Below are 24028 nucleotides of genomic sequence, written 5' to 3' on the forward strand. Positions count from 1 at the left end.
CTGGTGTTGTTACATTTGCAAGAAAATGTTATTTATATGATTTCCCCCCTCCCACCCCCCCCATGTGATATGTAATAAATATCAAGTTTCATGTACAATACCTGAACATCTGGTCTGGATGGGTAACTGAAGTGAACATTTTGGAACTCCAAGTTCCCTTTAATGTGGTCTGGTTTGTAGCCAGTCTCTGAATAACTATCAATTTGAGGTTCCTGTGTGAAATAAAACATGCAGAGAAAAAAAAAATTAAAAATTACTTCCTAATAACTTTTTTGTTTCATAAAGAAGTCTTAGAGTGCACCATTATTCTGTAGAGATATAATATAAATATAATAAATATAGATCGAATTTTAAATTTATTTAGAGAGCAAGGCTTCTGAAACATGTAAGTTGCATGGTTTGCTGCCTCATTACTATATTTCTGGTATGTTAATGCAAAATACTTTTATAATTTCTCCTTTTAACACTTTGTGTGAATTTAATATATTGTCTTTAAAAACGTACACACAACTAGCTGTAATCTGAGATGCATTCCACTGCCTGATTAACCTGAACAGATCACTTCCAATGAGCTGTTCAGACTCTGTTCATTTGGAGCTTTGCCTTTCTGCTCTAAACATTTTGTGAGAAAGAACTGATTCACTGACCGTTAAGTAAAAATCATTAAGCAGAAACAGAGTGCTTAATTACTTCTGTTTGCATTATCATCAAGGGTAGGTCTAGAATTTGAAGTATGTACAAATAATACAAAACATGTAATTCCATTTTATACAATTTCATTAGCTCGTAAAATAACAGCATCCCTGATTTCAGACTCTCCTGTCAATTAAAGTAGGTTACCAGGTTACCTGCTAGTGTTTTATAAATTTGCTGACATTCATGCTGCTGGTGGTGCCTTTGACCCTATGCCCTGCATCAACTGTAATCACATCTCTATATGTCACCATAGATGTGACCTTCATGATAAAAACATTACAGGGTACTTCCAACACTAAGAGATCCAGTGATCCAATACTATTATCTCTGAAGCAAGAAACAATGACTAAAAGACAAAGAGGGACTGACTAATAACTATACATTCTGTCTGCTTTTATGCATATATTTATGCTTCTGAGAAAATAAATGAACTTTTTAGCATTGCCAAAATTGGATAAAATTAGAAGTTAACTATTGCAGTAAATTACTAATTATGCAGCAGCAGTAAAATTAGACTTTTTATTTATTGACAATTGAACAAATATATTCTCAATGATTTAGATATGGGAAAGTTCCATTTTCCACCTTTGTTACACAGAATCTAATTAAAAAATATGTTGATTTTCCTTCCAGTCTTAAATAGGCCTCCAATATATATATCAGGTTAAAATTTGATGCTGTGATCAATTCTATGTTATTTTATCCACATTGATATTGAAATATGTTTTCAAAACATCAGATAGATATTTGAATTAGATCTTATTTTACTCAATCTTATTTACTTTTACTAATTTCATATCCATAAACATTACCTGCACTTTAAAAAGAATGGTCTCTGAGCAAGGCCAAAGATACTTACATTGTCTATGATATTAAATACTGCATAGGCTGCTCCTCTTGCACTAGCAAATGCCTCTATGCTTGGAGCAGTCTGTCCAATACTGAAAGCTCCAATCAATACAGAGAAAAAGACCTGAAAGAAATGTTTATGGTGACATATATCAAGTCCTATTTAAGCAGAGAATTATGTTTATTTATTTATGGTAGGTAACTTTGGGTCAGAGGTTCCATGCCTGTTATGGAAGTTTAAGTAGTCTAGAATTAAAGGAAAAAATGAAAGGTTCTTTCTTAAACAGAGAATAAGATTAAGAAAAGGACTTCTTAAGAGCCAGCTGTATTCCTGCATGATGTGAATGCTGCAAACAACCTCATAAGGACAGAAAAGATGACTGAGAATGAAACCTGCAAATTCTATGCAAAAAAAAAAAAAAAAGACACAATGTCTCAGGATTTATTGTACTAATACATTCTTTGACAAAAGATATTCCAAAGATAATTAATTTTTAATTGATCACATGAATTAAAAAAAAAAAAGAAAGAAAAAAAAAAAGAAAAAAAAAAGCATCCACCTATTAACTGAAGCATTTACTTAGGACATGTTAAATTTCCTATATCTTGACAAAATTATAGATTCAGAAACCTTTTCAAAATTATTTTAAGATCTGAGGAAGGGTTCCCTCAAACATTGAAATATTTCCATGGACATTTTGATGTGTGTTTTCGGATCAAGTTTTCACATTTGCTCAAGAAGATTTCTCTAATAGTTGTGTGAAATTAGCTACAAGTCCTTCTAATATGCATACTTTTTACAAAACTGCTTTCTTCTTTATCAGATCTGTGTCAGTAATATATCACAAAAATACTAATTCCAGTTTTAATCCCAGCTTTTACTGCATTTGTTTATATTTAACATTAGGATGATCTGCTATACTTTTTTGCTGAACAAATGTATGGTAAAAGTGCAGCCTGTAGGTTCTGCTGTTTTTAACTATAGCATTTTTTATTCATATTACTTACGAGATTGCAGCGCTATTTTCCAAGAGTCATAACCTCTTATACCCTTGGATGCCCTCATGATACAGTGCAAGACTTGCAACATACACGCTCTAATTCATGTTTTATAAACTCCAGTTTGATGAATTGCAAAATAGACAACATATAATTGCAAAGACTTTGAACGGAAAACAGCTACACACAAGAGCATGAGTAATTGTCTGAACCTGACTAAGGTGTTCTGTATGCCTGCCTGCCCTTTAAAAAACAGGCCTCATACTGCAAAAGTTCAAAAGAGACAGAATCACACATCAGAGACAATTTTTGCAAATTTGAGTGATTCATAAATAAAGAAAAATCAGGTAGCTTTAATGGGATGTAAAAATACACATATTCTGACTGGTTTCATCATGGTTAAAAAAATACATTTTTTACCACATTTCTTTGATATCTCATATGAAAGTAGAATGGTTGTCACATATAGAGAAGAATTTAAGTTATGATATATGAGTTACACTTTTCTTCCTCTGGTTAGGTAGTGACATATTTTCTAGTCACAAATATATTTTCCTTCCCCTTGCTTTTTAAAAATATTGAAAAGAGATTCCTGGGTTGTATGGAGCAAAATATATAAAAAAAATGGATTAATAAATGGATCTATTTAGAACACATAATATTTTTTTTTAAGTTTATGTCATTTTGCATCCTGAAAACATATTCAGTCCTTCAAATCTGAAAATAAATATCAACTAGGAAGGGTACTGTACTTCAAGTTGTGACTGAACTGCTTCTATATCAGTATGAACTTATGGAAGTCAGAAAGATGTAGAAACAGACGAAAATAATCTTTATTTTATTTGGCTTGATGTAGATTTAGAAAATCTATAGCAAAAAAAGTGTGTAGACATTTTTGGTTATAAACTTTTTTGTTAAAAAGAAAAGAAGGTACTTTGCCAATTTGGCAAACCATCCTGAATGACCCTAATTAAGTTCTGAAAATGCACTTCAGAGTATTATTTTTCAATATGATTGGGAAGTTACTGATAAATACTTACAGTGAGAACCTTGCCTATAGTGTAATCATCATTTAAGATCAAGGTAGTTCCATACCAGAAGGCCAGTGCATATGATGCATATATCAGTAAGAAAGCAACACCCATAGAAATATTGGCTGTAATAGCCTTTTTTATTCCAATGCGTTTAGCATCTTCTAAATTTTTATGATACCTGAAGAAAGGCAAAAGTTAAAGATACACTTAGACTTGTACCATGGCACACAGCACCAAAAACTATGGATGAATTAGTCAAAGAACATTACTTAAGTACTACAAGATAATACGATATATAAACCTAAGAACGTACAAAGGTAAACCTGATAAGGTATAAGGCAGTAAGGCATAGGGATAACTTAAGGTAATTTCCAAAAATGTGAACATCAGTTGAGCTGGCAGACAGAAAGCAAAACAAAAAACCAAACAAACAAACAAAAAAAAACAACAGTGTATTGTAATTCAGGAAAGGGCATATGAGTTCCTTGAAATAACCTGAGGTTGAGTGAACTTTGACTGTGAACCATCCGTGACAAGTTTTGAGATTATCTTTTTTAGCTTAAGATAAAAGACTAAGATATAGCACAATAATTATGTTTTATAGTATAGCAAAAATAAAAATATTGTTTAGCAGAACCCTCACAACTACTGAGTAATCAGATAACCAAAGATATCATCATCTCTTCTCACGGCACAGCCTTTTCTGTCTAAAACTGCCACTTACTATTTGAAGTGGCAGTTTATGCACTTTCCAGAGTAGAGATATCAACCTGATTTGTCAATTTCTTAAAAAAAAACAAAACACCTTAATTGCTATTCAACACATCTTGTTGAAACAACAAGATATCTTGATCTTGTAAAAACTAGTAACAGACAATTTCCAGCCCCATTACCTAGCAAGCACAATGTATACCTCTTTGGGCACACTTTCAGCAGTGAAGATGCAAGAAAATTTGAAACCATCTGAAGTGAGTCCTTTAGAATCAGCTGATGAAAGCAAGAGTTGCTCTTACCTTTTAATTTCTTTTTCTTGTCCTCCAAAAGCTATTACAGTACGGATTGCACCCAGAACTTCCTCTGCCACAGCTCCTGCTTTTGCATATGCAGCTTGCTCTTTGTCAGTGAATGCAGAAAGAACCTAATGCAGGATCAAATATTTGGACTTGAGAAAAACAGAATGAATTCAAGCACTTTATGATAAAAGCCATTGTTACATTCTTACAACATGAAGACTTTTGGTTGTATTATGTATAAGTGCAGGAGTGTTTGATATTAAAATTTTTAATTATACAAAGTATTCAATCAAATAATTTAGCACTACCCATTCTCAACATCTACAGGCTGGATTTTGCACTCTGCTTTCACCCAAGAGCAGGAGATCAGACGAACACTTACACTGAGCTGGTGGGCTCACCTACTCATCTCTGGCTGCCTTAACCAGAAGGCTCAAGACTTACATTAATTGACCACAGTCTGTGAACACTCTCAGCTAGTACGTGGCACATGCCCTTCTGCTCCTGCCTCTTCCCTAACACACTCACCCAAGACAGAAAAAGCTTATATAATCTTTGAAATGTAGGGGAAGTGAAATACTAGAAAAACTGAAGGCTTTCAAACTGCAAATGTAAGACACTCCAATCCCACTGTACTTCTCTCATGCAAGTCTGCCTAAAATTTCTTAACAAAGCTGCCAATTACTCTGAAAAGAAACTGTGTCTGAAACCAAAGCTTGGTCTAACTTCTTTGATTATTTTTCAGGAGGTGTAATTATTTCTTTCATCGGAATTGAATGTGAATGAAGTTTTAAATAGTTACAGATAAGCGTTCTGCTGGTATATGTTGTTTCCTTTTCCACATAAAATATGCTATATTGACCTAAACAGCTTCAAATTAAAGCAAGTCTGCCCAATTCACTGGAATTATAAAATTGAAACTACTTGAGGGCATTTATATACAGTGCACCTCACAGCTTATGTACATTGATGTTCTCTAAAGCCATCATAATTTCCTAAGCAATACATTCCAACTGTAAGAATTGCAGGTTTCTAGATTCATTTCATTATTTTTCATTTATATAAAACCTGACATTGAATGCATAGCAGCCTACCTTTGCCCAGAGGGCTGCTGAAAGTCCTAGGACAGGACTGACTGCAAGTATTACAAGGGTTAATTTCCATCCTCTTATGAGGCCAACAATAAATCCTGTCACAAATGTTGTTACTGATTGGACAAGCAATCCAATTTTATCACCTATTCCTTCGTTAATCTTGGAGACATCACTGAAAAACAAATTACATCCAGACAGGAAGGTAAATGTAGGAAGCACAGAAAGCTTTTCAGTTTTGTTACATGGGCATCTGTGTAGATAGTCTTTATTAGTCTGTAATACTCTGTGTAGATAGTCTTTACTTCCAATAGTTTCTCTAAAGATAGAGCAGTATATAATATGGTCACAGAAAAATTCATATTTCTTGTGAAAATGTAACGCTATATATCTGTTGGCTTCTGAAAATTTTGAAATTCTTTGCACTGCAAAGGTTCTCTTACTTTATCACAATTCCAAATTTTCGATATTTGGGAGGAACAAATATTTGGCAGGAACAGCTAAATCTTTTCATGTAAACAAGGAGAAAGAAATAGCTTGTCAAGCAGTTCAAGATGTTGAATGACCACTGCTGCAGTCAGTCATCACTGTGCTCAGCTCCCAGTATGCACAGAACTGAACCGTGTCTTCTTTTCATCAGGTTAATCTCATACTGTTAGGCTTTAGTCATCCTCAGAGTTCACAAGGGAACTTATCTCAATGCTTCTCTGATAACCTTATGGCAGTGCAGCATCAGAATTATCATAAATTCAGTCTCTTTCCATGAGATAACTTGCATGAGATTCACAATGAAGTAAATGAAATTTAAAAATAAAAAGTATTGCAATCTGTACGTATTTAATGAGATAAAATAACATTGCAGAAGGTATAGTGCACTTACTCAATGAGACGAGTGTTCAGTTCTCCCACATCATTTACATCAAACCATCCAATTTCCTGTCTCATAATTGCATGAAAAAATTTTTCTCTAATTTTTTTTATTTGTCGGCCTGCTGCTAGGGTCCAAAATGAAGTTTGGATATAAGCAGCAACAAGAACACCAGCTGCTATAGCAGAATAGTAATATGCATATCTGCAAGAAAAAAAATAAAAATAAAAACTACCTTGCTAGTCTGTATTTAACTGTATGCCCGCTTCTCTTTCAGATTTGAGTTAGAGTTTATATGTTTCTATTGTAGTTTTCACTTCATTGTAAAACTTCCCAAGTTTTTTTCTGAGTACTATTTAATATATTATTATATTAATAATATATTATTATTACTTTAATATATAATATAATATTATGGTAATATATTATTATTATTTAATATGTTATTATAACTTTACAGCAACATAATAAACTAAATGATGCTCTTGTTAGACAGAAATTACTTTTTCTTCTTGTCAGTGTATCTGTTTTCTTAGAAGTTTATTTTAGAACCGTATTTGAGATACAATATCCTTTTTGCTTAAACAAGTCATGTAATTTCCAAAAATATCACAGCATTTGTGTTTTAACACATGGAGGCATAATCATATATATCTGTATGTCATATTCACAGACACATATAATACAACATGCTTGTCTACATAAATATACATATATGCATGCATGTTATAAATACTTCCCAGTTGGGGAATACAATGTGACTATTTATACATCTATTTCAATTAAATGCCACTAGATCAAAAATTATTTTGCTCCCTATTATTCTCATAACTGATATTTTATTTCTAATTAAATTCATCTCTGTGTCATAAGCAGGGTGTCATGTGAAAATCAAGAAGTGTATGAACCACTGTATTTCTCAAGCTGAAACTGATTTTAAGCCACAGTTTTAAACTGTTCAAACAGAATCAAATCAGATTTGATTTCAGTCAGAACTGGTATCAGAACCAGTTAATGGTGAAATTAAACCCGAATGAAAACAGGATAACAATAAAAATAATAATAATAATTATTTAAAAAAAAAAAAAAAGCTTTAAGACCCTTAGGAGCTTCACTCACAAGAAGTAAGTTAAGTCATACCAATTCTTTAGAAGCATGAAATTTGGCAGGAGTAAGCTACAGAAATCTGTGATCTAAGCTGCAGAATTCTGCTCAAGAAAGGAGAAAAGGGTTTTATAGATGAAACTTTTCATATTTTAATCCAACATTTTCAGTGACTGATATATTGTACAGTTTAGTCATGGACTTTGGAACTGTGATCATTATGAAATGAACTGTATCTAAACTGATTAATAAAATCAGTTAATGTCTAACTGAAGATTGGTTAGTTGAATATCGACCTTGATTATATTCAGATCCATTTAAAACCTACACAGAAACTACCAAACTAAAAACAAGGACACTGCTTCAAAACTCTGTAGTAAGTACTTTAGACAATTACTTTATGGTGTTATGTCACTTCAAAAAATGGTTTTATGTGTGGACTTTGTTTCATGACAAATTGTAAGAGAGGGGACTGGTATCTTTACAACATTCCATGCTAGTGAAATACATTCTGTAACTTCACTGCTGAAACTTAACAGAGAATAAATGCTCACTGCATTGTAAATTAACTGTTCTTTTTCTTTTGAGAAGTGGATTCTAGCAAACTCTTATCTGAGTAACAAACATAACCAAGACTACACATAGTTGAATACAACTGAGTAAGATCTTTGTACGAACAGTTTTTATTATTACTTTACCCACTGGCAGGCATTCTCAGAGAAACAGGGAGTGGGCACGAACAGCTTCTTCAAACTGGGAACACACTAAATTAAGGCTCTATCCAGAAAGTTTAGAAACTTGATAAAAGAAAACCTATTCCTGTACTGTTAGTACATCCCTTATTCTACAATTCACTTCCAAAGAGAAGTTCAGGCTGCTCTGTAAACACTCTACATCTTGCTCTCAGACTTAATGTCTATAAGACAAGGTGACATGCAGGATGCTAAGAACAGATCTCCCTCACATCTGTTAGGGCCATGAGAACAGGCAGTTTTCAACATTTAGATAATATTCACAATTACACTTTCTTTTGGTTAGCTTTTCTGTTTTGCTGTACTTTTTGTTCCTTTGTTCTGTTGTGAGTCCTAGACAACAGCATGCTGAGGATGATAGGAGGGTTTCTGTTCTTTTTGATATGACATGACTTGAGGTCAGAGATTAAGTTTTTTTCATTACTATTGCCTTGAAGACCATATTGGTATTCCTGTGATCTCAGGTGTTTTTCAATACCTAATGAGGAACAAACTTCAATCTGAAGAAAAAGTTGAAGTGGTACAAGAAAATGCACATAAACTTTAGACAACCTGCATAAACCTAGTCCATGAATAGCAGCCAGTGAAGCCCCCTAACAAAACACATCTATTGGTAGATGATGTTCCTTTTTGTCTATGCATCTGCAATATTACTCTCTTATGTAACAGAATCACTACTGACAGCTCTCAAATTCTAGATTTAAAATTGCATTTAATCTAACTGTATTTTTGTGTAGGCCAGGTATTTAAACTGAACTTGATGCTTTGGCAGGAAACTAATAACTATCTGACAATTTTAATTCTGCTTTTTATCAGTGAATGAACATAGCTCAACAAATTGATGGATGATAATCAATATAATTTTTCTGCGTAACATGTACTGCTTATAAATTCAGAGGAAGGAAAAGAGGAAGGAAGAAAATATTGATGGCACTGAGACACAGAACACCCCTGTAAAGGGGGTGAAATGGATGAGAGTAAAAGATTACAGGGAAGTTGTTGGGAATGACTGGGAATGTTCAAGAATCTTCCCAGTGAATTCAATAATCTCAAATACAAATCTTTATTTACATACATTATTCAAGTAACCATTGTTTTTATGTTGTTTAAAGTATGCAAAATATCTATGGGAGAAGAATGGCTCGACAGCAAATTTGTGCCTACACTTAAAGCAACAACAAAAAAACAAATATCAATTTCTAATTACCTTGTCATATTTTCTTCCAGCTTGCCAAAAATTTCTGGAGGGGGAGTCACTCCAGTAAGGTTTCCTTAAAAAAAGTAAATACTTTTAATAGAGCAAGTTTTAACAAATTTATTTTCCTGCATGCTGTTCACCAAATTTTGAGTTGGTATGTCTCCTTTTGATTCTAGTAGATTTGAATGAGAGGAGGTGTGCAATTAGTTCAGGCTTCTACGTATTCAAAAACAATGATTATACTAATAGAAGGTTAGTCCTGACTCCGTTGCCTACAAGACTGCATCAGTATAACTTGAGCTTAAAAGATCTTCTTGAACATTCATTACATGCTTGGTTTGTGTTTGTTTTTTCTTTCTTTCTGAAAACAGAGTGCATTTCTATAATAACAAAAACAATTAAAAATGCAAGTCTAAATATTCACCTCACACTGGTAATTGTGGGTAGCTTAATTCTTTATGAAAACATTGTCTATAAAGTAGGTGCTGGCACTAAAATTTTTCTCCCCCACACCAGAAGTTAATGACAAATGTTTTGAGACTATAGCTGCAGCATTTTGCAATTGCAAAAATCTGATCAATTTATTGTACTTGGAAAGCAGTAGATCACAAATTACTTGTACTGATAAGGACAGTATGTCCATGTCTCTGTCTTGCAGAATAATAAGAGTAAAAATGGATGCAGTACAGAAGATAGTCACATGCATTACTTTTCTGTATCACCATGGACATTTATTTAAATGGTTGATAACTTTTTACATAATATTCCAGGCAACAAGTCTGTTCACAAGTTTAACATCTAATGTTTGGTTTCAAAGGACAACCTAATCTGGTGTAAGTGTCAATTCTCCCTCTTATATCTGCAGTGTTTGCCTGCCAGTCTGTGTTTGATTTTTTACTTCTAATTTAGCAAATGAGGGGATTCAACCAATTGAGCCATGAGAAAATTAGTACTTTTATTTTTAGTAGCAAGTTTTCTGGTGGGTCTACTTACTGATCCGATTCACCTTGTGAGCTATAATTGACCTTAATCCCATTGTGAGCAAGGGAAGCAACAGGAGCTCATACTGAGAGGAGCAGAAACTGAAAGCCAGCTTCTTTCTCTTTATCATAGCCACAGTTAAACATGATTTGTTAAATGTATATTTTAATAGATTATTTGAAAAAATAATCTACTAAGGGAGAAACTAAGAACAAGGAGAAAAAAATCAGAATATATCTCTATTACAGTATAAACAACAGTTACTAATTTACACCACAGTATGTTAGCAAGTTGGGTTTGATGACACCAATGTCTCAAGTCAAGATGCTCAAATCTCTCTGGCTGTCTTCTAAATATAAAACATCGCTCTCTCCATATTCTTACCTGTGTTTCCAGCAGTAACAAAGCTATCAGTCATATCACCAAAAATTATCATTGCAATAGGAAGACTGGTTCCATGGGCTATTGCCATTAGAGTGCCAAATATCATTAGTGATTTGTCTGTGCAACTGGAGTATCGAAACTGTGAATGAGAAGAGAAATTCAAGTTCATTGTGGTACTAGAATGTTATGTTTACAAAGCCAAGAAAAAGCTATCAATTTTATACCTGGTTGTCATAAATCTATAACTTTGTCTAATTTGCAATTAGATTTATTAAACGACTTAAATGTAGAGAAATACATTATTCTAATATAAACACTTTTATACTATAAACTCTCCAAACTAGAGAACAGTAGCATTTAAATTTATCAGTATCTGCATATGGGTAAGAAAGGTCATATGAAAACAAGACAATTTGCCTTCTCAAATTTTGCACTTTAAAGTTCAAATTATATGAAATTTTAATACCATTGTGATAATTAAGGCAATAATTAATTTTACTGCAAATTCATTATTATACAGTTAGAAGAATTATTCCTAATGTACTTCAGATGTTATCAAAACTTACTGAAATCCTAAATAACTCTTGCCATTTAACTCAATAAAGTTTATGCTCTTCTCTTAGAAAGCCATTGGATAGATTCTGCGCTGTAAATACAAGTTTTACTGTTGTAAATTACAGTGTTTTTGCAATGCAATTGTACAAGTACAAGCTAGTATAGCAAAACAGAAGAATCAGGTCATTGGCCACCACCTTGCACTGTAGTTTTATTACTATTAATTCCCATATCATTGCTGTGCATTATGCACACTAAACCTACAAAACATACAATATTTCAGATTTACTAAAGAAAATCTAGGATTTACTTTGATTAAATATTAACAGATTACCTTATTTTAAAATGTACAGAAAATTAAAAAAATCTGTAATTTAAAGTGCTTTTTAGTTTTTAATTCCATGGTATTACCCTTTACTGCTGACAAAGGTGACTGAAAAATGAGTAATGGACTGATAAGTGTGATTAGAACCTGACTCAGGTAATTTAGAGGATAGGATGACACTAGTAATCTCAGGTATAATTATGCCCTTTTCATTGCGTTGAAAAAAGCAACTAAGCACATAGAAATCCTGATTTATCACAAAAATTAATCTAACATAGGTGTACTTAGCATGATAACTTACTAAGGGAAGGCTTCTAAAAATCCATATCAATAATAAAACTGTTTCTTAAAAAAAAAAAAAAATACATTCACAAAAAAATCTGCTAGGTTGCCAAAACATATCCAATATTCTGTACTATCCATGTATTTGGAAGAGATCAGAAAATATATGCAGTTCTCTATCATTATTTTAAGCATTTAAAATGTGACACTTTGAAATGTGACACTTTTTTGCATGCACGTAACTATATGTACACATATAGATAGCTTGAATCTTACCAGTGTAAATGGGCTGACCATTTTAGGCTTTTCCTCTTTCTTCTTCTTTCCCTTCCTTAAGGGATATGATAGTTTTAGTACATTTAGAAATTGACAATATTTCAAAAAATAAGAGTGCATTATGTTAATGAAGTTAAGTTAAAAAAAATATATGAAATTAATTTATGGGAAAGAATTGTGTGTAAAATTAATATGATTTATTAGGCATTATTGGGATTTTTGTATTTAAACCTCTAAATAGCACCTGATAAATAGCATCAGCTCCCAACTGCTATAAATTTAAATCAAGCTCTTCACAGGTCTCTTATGTCAAGGGTACAACAACCCCATCAGGGACCAGTGATTCCACTATCTCAAGTTGTGAATTAAAGCACTATATAGCTTTCAAAACAAAAAAGAGGAAGATAGCTTATAGAATCAGATTTTCTCACATGGGAATGGAAAATTAATAAAATATTCAAGGTACTTAAAATATTGATTCCCTGCCATACAAATAATTTTACTATAATTTTTAGCTGATGACCTCATTGTATCCATGTCTATTCTGATATAATTTATACCATATTCTGAATTTCCTTTTCAATAAAATGTAGTAAATCCTGTGGACACTTAATCTTTAATAGAAAAAGAACTTTCTCCATCCTTCTGTACAAAATGAATGTGCCAATGAATCATAAGCTGATAAAAAGCTTTCTTTTACTAGGCTTTCCCACTAAAATAAAGTAAATTAAAATATGAAATTCAATAAAATACAAAATAAGATAATGTAATCTTATATGCTTCAATAAAGAACAAATTTACAATGTCTAAGAATATTTACTGTTTGCCTTCTTGTTCTTGACGCTGGCTGGATGTAGTGTTCTCATGACTATTTCCATCTTCAGTACTCTTCTGCTTCCTTTCATCTTCAGAATGCATTTTAAATTTATTTAGGGTAGTTCTCTGTAAAATAATACTTGACTGAGAAATATACAACTATTATGTCAAGGACGGTAATCTCAATGACCGCTTGTTTGACAGAAAAAATATACATATTAAAAACAATAAAGTTATTAACGTCACTCTTTGTAAGTGAATCATAGCAAAAGGCAAGTATAAAGTTGTTGAAACAAACCCAAATATTTTGTGTTTGCTTACAAATGTCTACATTTTGTGTTTCTACCTGTTTGATAGCCACAGGCCTTCTTATTTAGAATTTTCCAATTTTAGTTATTTGTGAATTTTATAAAATACCTCTGATTTAAAAATAAAAGCATTGACTTACCGTGCAGGTTGTTCTCAGTTTGCTTCTAGTTCTCTGAAAGATTATTCAGAAATCAGCTGTATTAATATGGTTAGGACATGCAACATGATTGGACTTTGCTCTTCTTATGTAAAACAGGGATGATGAACAACTTTCTCTCTCTCTCTCTCTCTTTTTTTTTTTTTTTTTTCTGACTCTCATTGCCTCACCTACTCTGGGGTGTAAAGTGTACGCACTTTGGACTCTGCTTCCCTTCCCTATAGGGAATATTTAACAAATAAAAGGTTTAAATAAATGGTTGTTTCCTTTTCATCTGTGAAAATAGATCTGAATAGTAATTTTTATCCACCAGGAAAAGTTATTTGCCTAATTATGCCCCTTTAAGCCTCCCTGGAATCCCTCCTTACCTTTTCAGAGACAGTGTGGAATGCTCCAGGTAACAGTAACGCTTAAGGACAAATCCATTCTCGAGCACCTACTGAGAATGAAAGTATGAGAGTATTACAAAATACTCTTTTGTTTCTTTCCACTTCTTCTAATTCTAATCCAGAAAATAACAACCCATTTATCCTGCAATAAAAACAGGAGTTTACCATAGTCACAGAATCCCAGTGTTTGAGGTGGGAAGGGACCTCCTGAGGCCATCTGGTCCAACCCACTGCTCAAGCAGGGACACCTGGAACAGGCTGTCCAGGACCATGTCCAGGTGGCTGTGGAGATCTCTGGAGACAGAGACCCCTGGACAACCTGTGGCTCAATCACCTGCACAGTAAAGTACTTCGTGGTGTCGAGAGAGAACTTCCTGTGCTTCAGTTTGTGTCCATTGACTCCTGTCCTGGCACTGGGCATCCCTGAAAAGAGCCAGTCTCTTTCTTTTTTTGCATTCTCTCCCTTCAGGTATGTCAACAAGTCGGTAGGATACACCCTGAAGTGACTCTTGACATGTCTTGTTATCTCATTATATGTCTTGTTAGCGACTTAGGATAGTGTGCATCCTTTCTTGTTTAATTGCAGAACAACAAGAGACTTGTTAGACAAGACTCAGTTTAAAAGTTGCTTTGAAATAACTATGGTCAGCAGAAGTTTGCTTACATGTAGGTAATATCCTTCTGATTTTTAATGCATGTCCATGAAATGGACCATTTATAGTACCAGGAAATGTTTATCAGTGAGGTGTTTACTGGTGTCTGCAGGCACTACTTCACTGAAAATGATAACAAACATTTAAAAGAAATTTAAATCTTTTAAAATATATTAATTGTACTACTATTAAAATCTTTTAATATTTTAATATTTTTATATTAATATTTTTTAATATTTAAAAATTTTTTTTACTATTTAAGTCTTTTAAAATATATTAATTGCACTACTATTGTTTTGATGTTTATAGCAAAATAGACATGTTCAATACATGTTCATGTATGTGTGAAAATTATGAAAAGTCAAATTAAATCCCTGTCCTAGAAAACAGGTAAATTTATAAGAATTTCTCTGTAGATTTTGTATCACTCTGCTTGAACAAAACTTACTTAATCTGCTAACATAATTTTTGTTCCTTTTAGTCATTTATAACTGTAACCTCAAAATTTTGAATAAACTGGGTACTTTTATAATGTTTTGGAATACAAAGAATCTTATCAGAGTGAGGATTACTTCAGAAAAAAATATAAAAAACATCCATATATCAATAAAAATATACATATATAATAAAAATATATATATATATCAATAAAAACATATATTGAAAAGGTTTACTCAATCCTCTCTTTATTAAGGCAGTAACCAATTTCCATTTACCTGACATAGTTTTACAACTCCCTGATTATTTTCACTAATCTTTCTTTAGAAATTTGAGCATAAGAACTTTGGGGTTTTTTGAAAGATGACCATCAGGTCCATTGAAATATTCTGGGGAGGCCATAACACAGAAGCCTGAGGCATAATTAATTCCCTCCTCCTTCTTGATAAAAATGTGGGGTTTGAATCATCTCTCCTCGTCACACCACTGCAATGACAGATCGTACTGTAACAATAAACTATAATAAGCCTTAAATCTTTCTCTAAGTCATTGTTTTCCCAGGCCATTCACAAGTCTTGAAAGTAGGGCCCCTGTTCTTCACAAAAGTATTTAAGTTGTATTTCACATGATTATAACAATTTTTGGACCACAGTTGGTTGGGGAACACAGATCATTCTGTATTGTAATTCACTATTAGTTATTCCAGATTATTTCCATGAATATAGTTACCTAAATTTACTTATCTAAGCCCCTTCTGTATATTAAAATGTCTAATATTTTATGAATAAAATGATCATCAATATTCTTCTGGAACAGCAAAAAATATATATTTGAAAATAAGGGGTGTCTTGTTCTTTGCTGAAGTTTCAACTACTCATGCTTCCAGAAAATAACTTGTTTTGAGAGAATCTCATCTCACAGATCATACATTGGTACCATGCTTTTTGTTGTTGTCTGTTTTTGTTTTTATCTGATGATGGCCAGCAAATGGAATGACCAATTAACATATGATATTGGAGTAAATGACACAGAAACTTTAATCTGAATTTGACATGTGAGTTTTGACTCACATGTCACATTGTGACATGATGACACCTTCAAAGACTTTTTAACAATATCAATAAAAACTAAATTTTTTAATGGTTTTCAATAAAAATAGTAAACAAGAAAATAATCTGAAACAAGTAATTCAAAGTATTTATGCATTATAATCAGAGAAAGGACACGCATTACTTTTTCTTTTATTTCCCTTAAAAATGAAGAGTTCGATTTTCTATTAAGCTCCAGGTAGGTGAAATGCTGGAGAGGGCCCCAGGAATTCTGTAATGATTCTAGGATATTCAACCCTGGAATAAGTTAGAAAAACTGTGAACAAGCTCTGATTTATTGTACTCAGGAAATTCGTGTTCCATTTTAGCAGCCTTTCTCCTGTTAATCAGTGCTGGAGAAGACTACTACTTCGTACAGGAACTGTAGAGGAATTTTGCCAACTTGGCCCCTGTTCTATCAACCAGCTTTGTTCTGTATGAAGACAATTATCACACAGTCGGGAAATTACAATTTTGTGCTCCCTGAACTGTTTCACATACGCAACCACAAGACACTTCCTATAGCAATAGCTTGGCATCTTATTTGTCCTGGACTAACCACGAGGCCACATTAAATTACTGTAAGAATTAATCTTCTATTTCTGTTGTTGTTGTTGTTGTTTTTTAAATGCTCTGAAAAGTATGTTTTAATGTTATTACAAAGCTCCCCTTTTATTGTCTGGTTTATCTAGTAAGAGGAGCTGCCATGAACTAAAGTAATGTCATGAACTTCCTATTAGCAATGTGCCAGTTTTCCGCTTTACAAACTCAGTCTGGCTTCTGAAAACTTCAATCATATTTGGCTTCAAATACTATTTGAATTCTATTTGGCTTCAAATCAACAACAGAAAACTTACATAAGGCTGCAACTTCCTTTGAGAGAGATTTCCTACATACAGAAAACAACTTTCTTGGTGCTTATTTCTCACTGAAGTTATTAAATATGACTTGATGATACATTAGTGTGTTAGGAGATAATATTTTTCATAATAATTGTTTGCAGTATAGTCTCATTTAAAATGGGAGTCTTCCTACTTTTGTAACATGAGAAAAGTATATTTAATTGAAGTTATATTTATATTAGTCTAAGTTTCAGTAAGATTTCATAGAGTATTTAAAACAGGATTAAAAAGCTACATCTTCATAGAACACGAGAAGAGATATTTTTTCACCCTCAGCACATCTGGAAGAACAAGCGACTTTTGAATCTGGAAAAATGAGATGTGTAAGTCAAAGAAATGACAACTAGTACAGAACGTTAATGTAGGCATTTAAGAGTGTTTAGGACTTTGCTTCAGCAGTTACCGTTTTTAATATGCTATATGAAAAATGATGGAAAAACAATAATAAAAGGGACTTTTTGTGCAGGTGGAAAACATTTTCCCTGTTGAAGTTGAATTAAATAGATACACCGGTAACATTCTAACAGTACTATCAATCAAGGACTTTAACTGAACTTTTATCTCTCCCTCACTGAACCACTTTGATTGGATGTCTTCTCCAATGCACAAAGGGCTGAATACACACAATGTAAAAGTGTATAGCAGTTATTGATTTGTTACTACATACAAAAGACAACTCAAATTAATGAACTACTAAACCAAGTGTTAATATTATCAATGCCCTGAATAAGAAACAGAAAAAGTCTTTGCTGGCCAAGAAGTGCTTGGTGAAATGGGGTAATTTCACTGCCCCAGAAAAGATCCTGAAGCTTTTTGCTTCAGATTTTATTCCTTTTTGTGATGATGTTTTCCCTCTTGAATCCTTGAATTACTGCCTATCTCCATCTCAAAAATCTTACCTTTATGATTTTGTCTTTCTTATCTTGATTTTGTCTTTCTTATCTTGAAGAATTCCACCCTGTTATCTTTTTTTTGCAGCTCTATCTGCAGTTTCCTCAGACGTCTAAGAGATGGTTATGCAGCTGTGCTTTGGATCACAGGTAGCTGAACACCTGTGGAAGAGAAATAGGAGGTTACAAAATCAAGTCATTACATATAAAATATATAATAGTACTAATATTATGTCCTATACAGAACCCAAAGCTATTCATATTGACTTACTCCCTTCTACAATACTACCTAAAACTGCATTTAATAAATATTGCATTCTATTCCATACAATTTGTGAAATGTTTGGATTTGCACAGGAAATTATGACAATAACATAGCAGCTAACCCTGTTGTTCAGTTTCTCTCTGTGAGCACAGAATTCCAAAGTTTTATTTACTCATCTGTTCTATAATTACAGTTCATCATGCACCTTATAAATCACAAAAATGAGGAGCAAAAGAGACCTCAGAATGGCATCCTTTCCATTCTCCTTCCTCCAGATCAGATCAACTATTCCAACTGTCATTCTTGACAGACACTTCAATTCTGTCACTCTATTGGTAGTTTCTAAAAACAAGCATGGAGACTTTTCAAAAACATCCAACATCTGAAGAGTTAGAAAATTTTTGTGATGTTTAACCTAAATTTCTATTGATATATGTTAGACTTGTCACCCTTTTCCTAACCACAGCAAATATGAAGAATAATTTAGTTCATTCTGCTGCATAGTACCTTTAGAATTTTAATACTGCTTTCATAAGTGTTGTCTGTCCACTCTAGACAACAAACAAAAAAAATCCATTTCCTATAACTCTTCCTGTATCTCTTGATATATCCTCTCCCTATATTTCTTGATAGTTTGTTTTATTGTTTTTGACATTGCTGTCCTCTGGACTCAAACTCTTTTTTTTTTTGAAGAAAGGATTGGGAGACTTCCCTATTTCTTGCAAGTTTTCATTAAACACCTATCAAAATTATGAGGAGGCTTTCTTTGCATTAGGAGCAATGGCTCAGGCTTGTATTCACACCAAAAAGGTGTGTTTTTGTTGTTGTTCTTGCTGTTTTTCATGGGTATTCCTACAAACTTTCATCACAGTTTCTTTCTTCATTTCTCCAGGAATAAAAGTTGTAAACAGAAAAATCTTTATTTCAAACATAGGGAAATATTTTTAATTTCTACAACTAATTTGACTTTGTGCTACAAAGTAGTTACTTATTTTATTTAACCTTGCACTTTGAATTTTGTTACTGTAGTGAAATGATGAAAAATAATTGCTTCTTTCAGTTAGTCTTGTGAGGGATGAATTAAGGCACTATGACAGTGAAGCAAATGAACTTATACTGTAAGAAAAATGTGGTCCTATAGGCAATTGCATTCAGTTATACCATATACACACTGGTTCACAATCTCCAAATCTTTTAAAAAGTTGTACCCACAGACAGTAGGGTTAATGCTTCCTGTTACCAACTACTACTGCTTCCAGAGTCATACTGCCACAGTTCTTTACCCTTTGCATGCCGTGACTGTCACACAACTCTGACAATGATTTGGGTAGATTCTTCAGGAAGATGCCAATTATGATATCAAGATGTGCCTGCATGTGATCACTTTGCAGTAAATAGTGCTAAATTATTAACCATAATGGTGCTAAATTATTAACACTGAGGAATTAACTCATCAGGTCTTCATCATATTTAAGTATATGATATTTCTGTATATAAGAATAATATAATATAAGAATATAATTTATTTTTGTATAGAATATATAAGAATATAATGTGTTTCTTATATAATATGAGATTTCTGTATATTGTGACCAGATACATTTGGGCTACAATTACTGAGGAGGCAATTATCCATAGTCATTCTATTGACCCAAACTAGATGCTTCACTGTCCAGTTAATTTATCTGCATCTTATCTCAGCTTCCCATTTTCCTCATTCCATGAGGGTTCATTAATCTTAATTGCCATGAATTTATTTCCTAAAGTCCTATCAGATGGCTAATTGGAACTCCTTATCTTTCCTCCTCTCAGGCATAAGCTCCTGGTTTGCTTGCAGCTTTAAGCCGTCTTTAGTCCAGGATCTGTCAACAGCTGATACTGGTGGCAGATAGAATGGAAAAAGGGGGTCAGGAAGAAGCAAGCACATTGACATTGATCCTAAAGAAGATACATTTATCTGATTTTACTCACTACAACTGCTAGACTCCCTGCAGACTGGTTGTTTTCCAGGTATCTTTTTCATTTTCTGCTTCTATTTCCTATACAATATTATATAAGAGATAGTATTTCTTATGCATAAAGAAATACATGTTATGGAGTGTGGCTCATCTTTGATACTGAAAAATGTTTTCTTCACAGAGACACAAAAATGCCCAAGACTCATAACTTACTCTGGTTTCTACTCTGCTTGAATTATGATAAATCTATTCCCATACTACAGACAGATCATCTCTTTTGTAGGCCATAGTTCTTCAAGTCATTTGTGAGCACTATTCAGGTTTCCTCATTAGAGGGCAGCTGCATAGCATCTAGATGTCAGTTTGTGATAGCTGATCTGGTTTATCCTATATGTTTCATATGTTTTAGATGACAGAGAAGTTGTCTCCCTAAGACAGTAAATATTAATTCACACCTCTCTTAGTTAAAAAATAAAATGAAAGGCAGTCCTAGAAAAACTCCTAAAAATCATTTATTTACTGTCTTGTCTTCACAGCAACCACCTCAGGTGTTTAATAAGCAACTATCTTAGGGTACTACATATAGAGGTTAATGTAATTTCATTAATACCTATACAATATTAATATTATTATTTTATTTAAACATTTCCTAAACTATTTTCTTACCTATTAAAAATACCATTTTCATGGTTTTGATTTTTTTGTTTGTTTGGTTGGTTGGTTGGTTTGGTTTGTGTTTTTATTTTATTTTATTTTATTTTATTTTATTTTATTTTATTTTTTTTCCAGTTGAATTTCACTCCAGTTCTGACAAGATGGCACATCGCAAATTCAGTCTGTACAAGGCATTCTGATTCCAACATGGTTTATTGCTCTACTCCTAAATATTATCCATATCAAAAGCCACCCATTTCCCATGCATTTCTCACTGATACTTTATTAAACTTCTGCCCTACAAATCATTACTTTTTTTTTCTTAATCATTTATTACTTATCTCAAAGTAATGAAATAAGTAATAATTTTTTATATTTTGTATAAAAGCAACATATCATATTAAACCACAACATGTTCAGTAAAATTAACAGAAGTGATAAGTATGGCCAAACTCACAGAGAAATAGTGGCAAGATGCCCAGTAAACAGCATAAAGAAACAATTCAAAGTAAAGAACAGATATGAAGTATTTAACTAATCAGTAAGTCTTGGGGGTCTTCCCCAGGGCTTTATCCCCTTCCCTGTGAGAACTGTGAAATCATAAGATGATTTCTGGTCTACTTCCTAGACAGAACAGGAGATGGAGACCCCAGGGCAGAGCCAGAAGGACTGGGGGGATGGCTCCACAAACAGTTGGTGTTCACAGAAGCCTCGAGGCTTAGGATGGTGTTTCAGCACCATCAGAAGCACTTGAAGGAATGTAGCCATCCCTGCTCGTGTCCCATTACCTCACCCTTTGCTCTGTACACTTCCTGCTCTCTGACTCAACCCTGACTCACCCACTCTCTGCCTAGTTTATATTCTACTTGCACACGGTGACATGACACTGGGTGAAGGTCATGACATTAGAAGTAATTCCTTGATTTCCTTTTATAGCCAGACACAAATAATGAATGATTAACAGCTCTTCCTGACTAAAAAAAGATGTTCAGAGCAGCCTTGTTTTCTATTACCACCATTCATGGAAAGCAAGTGATTTGTTCAGTACCCAGCAATGCTTCGGGCAGCAACTCTTAGCTCATTTGAGGACCTTTGCCAAACTGAGATATCAGCTATGGTAAGAGGAGGCCTCTATTCCTCGCCTTCAGTCTGTCTGTGCCTGGCACACTAGGAATGTTGTTCCAGTAGAAATCAGACATCCTAAGGCCCATGATCCTCAGGATTCATGGGCTCCACCTGTGGCAAGCTATTAGTGAATGCTGTACAGATTCCTCAGAGGGAGAAACCTCTAAGGGACCTTGTATAGTCAATACTACGAAACAGAACTGCATTAACCTTAAAGAATTCAGAAAGTGAATGTTTTAAACTACTTTACATTTAGTAAGTATCTTGGCATTCAGTAGCATGCAAACAAAGCCTTTTGTCTAACCACTAGAGAAAATAATCTCATAGTGATTCCATGTTACATGGCATTTGCAGTAGATATTACAGCATTCTGCATGGTGCCCAGGAATAGTTTTATTGCTAGGTTATTCCAGCCCAAGGAGATGATAGATGATTTCTGCAGGCATCACTCACAGCTGGTGAGCAGTTCATGAAGAAGTCCAATGTGCTGGCAGATAAAAGCAGGTGTGTCTAGAACAGGGCCTGGTCCTATAGCCACCACTGATTCCACGGTGCTGTGTGCACAGTGGAAGAGAACACATCTGCCTGGGTCATTTGTGAAACATCTTGCCAACATGTTGGCAAATCTGCCTACTATTGTGTGTGACAGGACCGGGGAGAATTTCTGACACACCAACTTAATTGTCCAAATCTAACATGTGTGTGAAACCATATGTTTACAAGTAAAAAAATATATATATTTCGAAATGGTTACTGTGGTACTTCATCTTGGTGCAAATACACGTGTGACTAACTCTTCCTGAACACTGTTATGGTGGGTCACTTCACAGGACAGAATTACCACCTATTTTCACGTTTCAGGTAGAGTGAACTGTTTAAGGTCTCTCAGAGAAAGTACGCGTACAAGCTTCTATAAGGCCTAAATATGAAAATAAGCCTATAGCATCATGACTGCCTGAATGGTCTTTTCATGCACTGGGGGTTAGACTAGGCAAGTACACTTAATGTGTTACAGAGTTCATCTTGTTTCACTGACCTCTGGTACACACTCAGTCAATTTCCTCTGGTTCACGGGAGCTTTAAGATAGGAAAGCAGAATGATGACTATTCCAAGTTTTCATAGTAAAATGTTCCCCATAAACATTTTAACCCTGGGAATGGGTCAAAGCTATCCCATCTTCTTTAACGGGCCACAACTATGGCAGTGATCAAAACATGTTTGTTCAAGCATGATACTAACAGCAGTGTTTCATCCTGCCAATGGTAAATTAAGTAAGGTGATCTCCTCCCAGTGGATCACATGGATAGAGATAAGGGACTTGATTGTCATGCCATAAAATATGAGTCACAGAAGTGTTAAACAATGATAAGAGATAAAAGAAAGCAACAATGACACTCTTCACTGAGGAAAATTGTCTTTCTTCTTAATATATATTTATATGAATGCATGTATTTTATAATTTATGAATATATATATCTAAAAAGTGGTGAACAATAGAAAAAATAAATGTGTATATATATCTTCAGTGCCAACAAAATATGAGTAGAAATAACAAGTAACGTTATAAAAACCCTCTCTTGTGAATCAACTTTGATTTGGATGATGATAAAGGTAGTCAGACTTTTGTCTCTCTTTAGATCTGGGTATATAATACTAGCCTAATGACTTTTAAGAGTAGGTCCTCGCAGTTCTTGATATCTAGGTTTGCCTTACAGTTCTGCAGTGAGCCCTTTATTAAGTTGAAGACAGGTCCAGAAAGGTATTCTGTACAGATGGATTTCTGCACACACTGAGAGTCCTTTTACTCAGTCAGCCAGGACACAGCTGTCCATTATTCAGAGCAATATACATAATGAATGTGCTAACATTTCTCTATCCAGCATTAATAACAATAATATATTGAAAACTCAGTCCCCAACTTTTCTCCTGAAAATTCATGTTACTATGAAAGCAAAATAGGCTTCTGTGAACCAGTT

The 24028-nt window shown here is 33.6% G+C and overlaps 1 protein-coding gene across 4 annotated transcripts in view; it reads right to left on the bottom strand.

Annotated features, from left to right (window-relative positions):
• The window catches only part of LOC309875124 (ATP-dependent translocase ABCB1-like), a 54852-nt gene that overhangs the window by 22813 nt on the left and 8011 nt on the right, over positions 1–24028 (bottom strand). For 3 of the 4 annotated variants that reach the window (XM_082754192.1, XM_082754191.1, XM_082754194.1), the window contains exons 2-14: positions 18059–18211; positions 14058–14128; positions 13672–13704; positions 13228–13349; positions 12408–12462; positions 10970–11108; positions 9614–9677; positions 6563–6754; positions 5686–5857; positions 4592–4716; positions 3585–3756; positions 1556–1669; positions 102–212 (exon numbers count right to left, since the gene is read on the bottom strand). In XM_082754192.1, the coding sequence (XP_082610318.1) occupies positions 102–212; positions 1556–1669; positions 3585–3756; positions 4592–4716; positions 5686–5857; positions 6563–6754; positions 9614–9677; positions 10970–11108; positions 12408–12462; positions 13228–13325 (1242 nt within the window). In that variant the 5' untranslated portion in view covers positions 13326–13349; positions 13672–13704; positions 14058–14128; positions 18059–18211. Of the gene's footprint in view, positions 1–101; positions 213–1555; positions 1670–3584; positions 3757–4591; positions 4717–5685; positions 5858–6562; positions 6755–9613; positions 9678–10969; positions 11109–12407; positions 12463–13227; positions 13350–13671; positions 13728–14057; positions 14129–18058; positions 18212–24028 lie in introns of all 4 variants that reach the window. The other variant, XM_082754193.1, reaches the window with a different exon arrangement.

Source organism: Aythya marila (assembly GCF_965140915.1).
Source record: "Aythya marila genome assembly, chromosome: 2".
Classification (NCBI taxonomy): domain Eukaryota; kingdom Metazoa; phylum Chordata; class Aves; order Anseriformes; family Anatidae; genus Aythya; species Aythya marila.